Raw genomic sequence first — 2,339 nt, forward strand, 5'->3', positions numbered from 1 at the left:
CCCCCAGAATATAGCTTGGCTATTGGCTATTAAAAGGCCAGATATGCTTTTTTTTTAAGGCTTGGGGGGGGGGGCCCAAGCCTTAAAAAAAAGCATATCTGGCCTTTTAATAGCCAATAGCCAAGCTATATTCTGTGTCTCTGCAAAGCTAGGCACATATTTATTCATTAAAGCTGATTCAGATACAAAAGGTGAAATAATTACAAGCATTTCATGCTGGTAAGAGACAGAAGCTGTAATTTATTGAAGCGAAGACTGAGCTCCGTTGCATAAACAAAATGCACATTCTTTGCTCTGACTTATACTCTGCTCTTGACTCCTGGAAAAACTGTAAGTTCCTTGTTAATCTTGCTGTCTTTGCGGATGTTTTGCAGGCAGGATGGTGTCTGGCTGGAGCAGCAGCTGTCAGGCTTGCCTGGAGAAGCATCTTTTCTTCAACATGTCCATCCTGCAGCCTGTGGAGATGCTATCTCTGGCTCAGCTGGAAATCAAGCTCCACTGGAAGCCCCTCAGTCCCGTGCAGCTGCTGCAAGGGTCCCAGGCCATTAGTGCCTCTCTTTATAAAGTGATCAGATCGACTTTGAAGGGAACTAATCCTAAGGCGAACCGCAGACTCCTGCTGTCCCAGTCGGTCCAGCTGCAGCCCGAGTCCACCTCCATCACCATGGATCTCACAGCGGTGGCAGAGAGCTGGCGCAAACTGGGGTCTAACTACGGCTTAATTTTAGAGTTGCTCCCTCTCGGACCAGACCCGGAAGAGTTCTTTCCGTTTTACCCCGGTAACTCCCTCCCGCTGGAAAAAGACTTCACATTCCCGTTGGTTCAGGCCTCACTAGTGGCTGTGTCCCTCAACCCAAATCGGTGTCGGTCCAGACAGAGGAGAAGCGCCATCCACATCCCCGTGACACCCAGCAATGTGTGTAAAGCTCGCCGCCTCTACATCAGTTTTAAAGATGTCGGCTGGCAGGACTGGGTAATCGCCCCGCAGGGCTTCATGGCCAACTACTGCCACGGGGAGTGTCCGTTCCCGCTCAGTGAGAGCCTGAACGGCACCAACCATGCCATCCTGCAGACCCTGGTGCATTCCTTGGATCCAGAGAGCACGCCACAGCCCTGCTGCGTCCCCATCCGTCTCTCCTCGATCTCCATGCTCTACTACGACAACAATGACAATGTGGTGCTTCAGCATTACCAGGACATGGTGGTGGATGAATGCGGGTGTCGCTGAAGATGCTGGACGCTTCTGATTGGCCTCCGGTCACCAGATATTATCCTCTGATTCATTCAGCTGCTTTGTCCAGTGATGCGAGTCTAGAATTGTTGTTACTGCAATTTTTTAAAACGATTGTTTTTCAATATGTAATGGAATATGTTTGCAGACAGTAATTTTTAAAGAATTTAACCTATTTTCTTTTATTGAAAGCTTTTGTTTGTCTTTTGTTTGAAGTCTAATGAAATAAAATTAGGAATTTAGTGTTTTTCAGTTTTAACAATGGCTTAAGTGGTCTGTTACACATCGCTTGCAATACTGGGCGGCATCGATCCAACAGCATTTTCTGAGTCCAAGAAAGTGAGTTAAGTTTGCTGATTTTGAAGTTACAATCTCAAGTTTTGTTTAACTAAAAGCAGATTTTAAGAACTATTTTGCTTTTAATTAGGTGTATTTGATTTAAAATGACAAAAATCAAGATCGTAGTGCTAAATCTTTGACAGAAATATAAATGATGAACAACAACAACAACAAAAAAAAAAATCAGACAACTACACTGATGTTCAAAGAGCAGCTCAGCCCTTACACAACTTTAGAGCTTCCCTGTGGTTTAAATGTTTGCAAAGATCATCCACTCCTTTATCTGCTTCAATGGGCAATAAACTCTCTTATCTCACCTTCTTGCCTGATAACAGCACCCCCCCCCCCCCCCCCTCCCTCAACTGCTGGGGTTGCCATGACGACAGCCAGGAGAGGCTGACGGGTTGGAGTAATTAGTGAGAGATACAGAGAGTTTGTGGTGTGAAGAAGAAGCCTGGCGAGCAGATTCTGTCTTCCAGAATGTTCTTCTGATGCTCTCACTGGGTTTTGGTAATGTTTCTTTTATACAGCAGGTTTTCTTCAAATCTTTAAAAGGCTTGAAGACTTTTTTCCCCCCCTCTTCCAGTGTTCCCGTGTAACAAATCAATGAAAGCACTAGAATATTATACCAACAACAATACATTAAGGGATGATATAAAAGAGGCTACACATACGTGACTAATGCAGTTCTGTTGTAAGAAGAAAATATTTAGTTTTCATGTTACCAAATGAGAAACCCTCCAAAACAACAGGAAAAAATACAATAAAA

General features: G+C 44.4%; 1 protein-coding gene across 1 annotated transcript in view; it reads left to right on the plus strand.

Moving 5' to 3' along the window:
- The window catches only part of gdf3 (growth differentiation factor 3), a 2,480-nt gene extending 993 nt beyond the window's left edge, over window positions 1-1,487 (plus strand). Inside the window, exon 2 of the mRNA XM_005945023.3 lies at window positions 375-1,487. Coding sequence (XP_005945085.1) covers window positions 375-1,228 — 854 coding nt within the window. The 3' untranslated portion in view covers window positions 1,229-1,487. The remainder of the gene's footprint in view (window positions 1-374) is intronic.
- The last annotated feature ends 852 nt before the right edge of the window (window positions 1,488-2,339 follow it).

Source organism: Haplochromis burtoni, unplaced genomic scaffold (genome assembly GCF_018398535.1).
Source record: "Haplochromis burtoni strain Fernald_Lab_line unplaced genomic scaffold, NCSU_Asbu1 Contig_440, whole genome shotgun sequence".
Lineage (NCBI taxonomy): Eukaryota > Metazoa > Chordata > Actinopteri > Cichliformes > Cichlidae > Haplochromis > Haplochromis burtoni.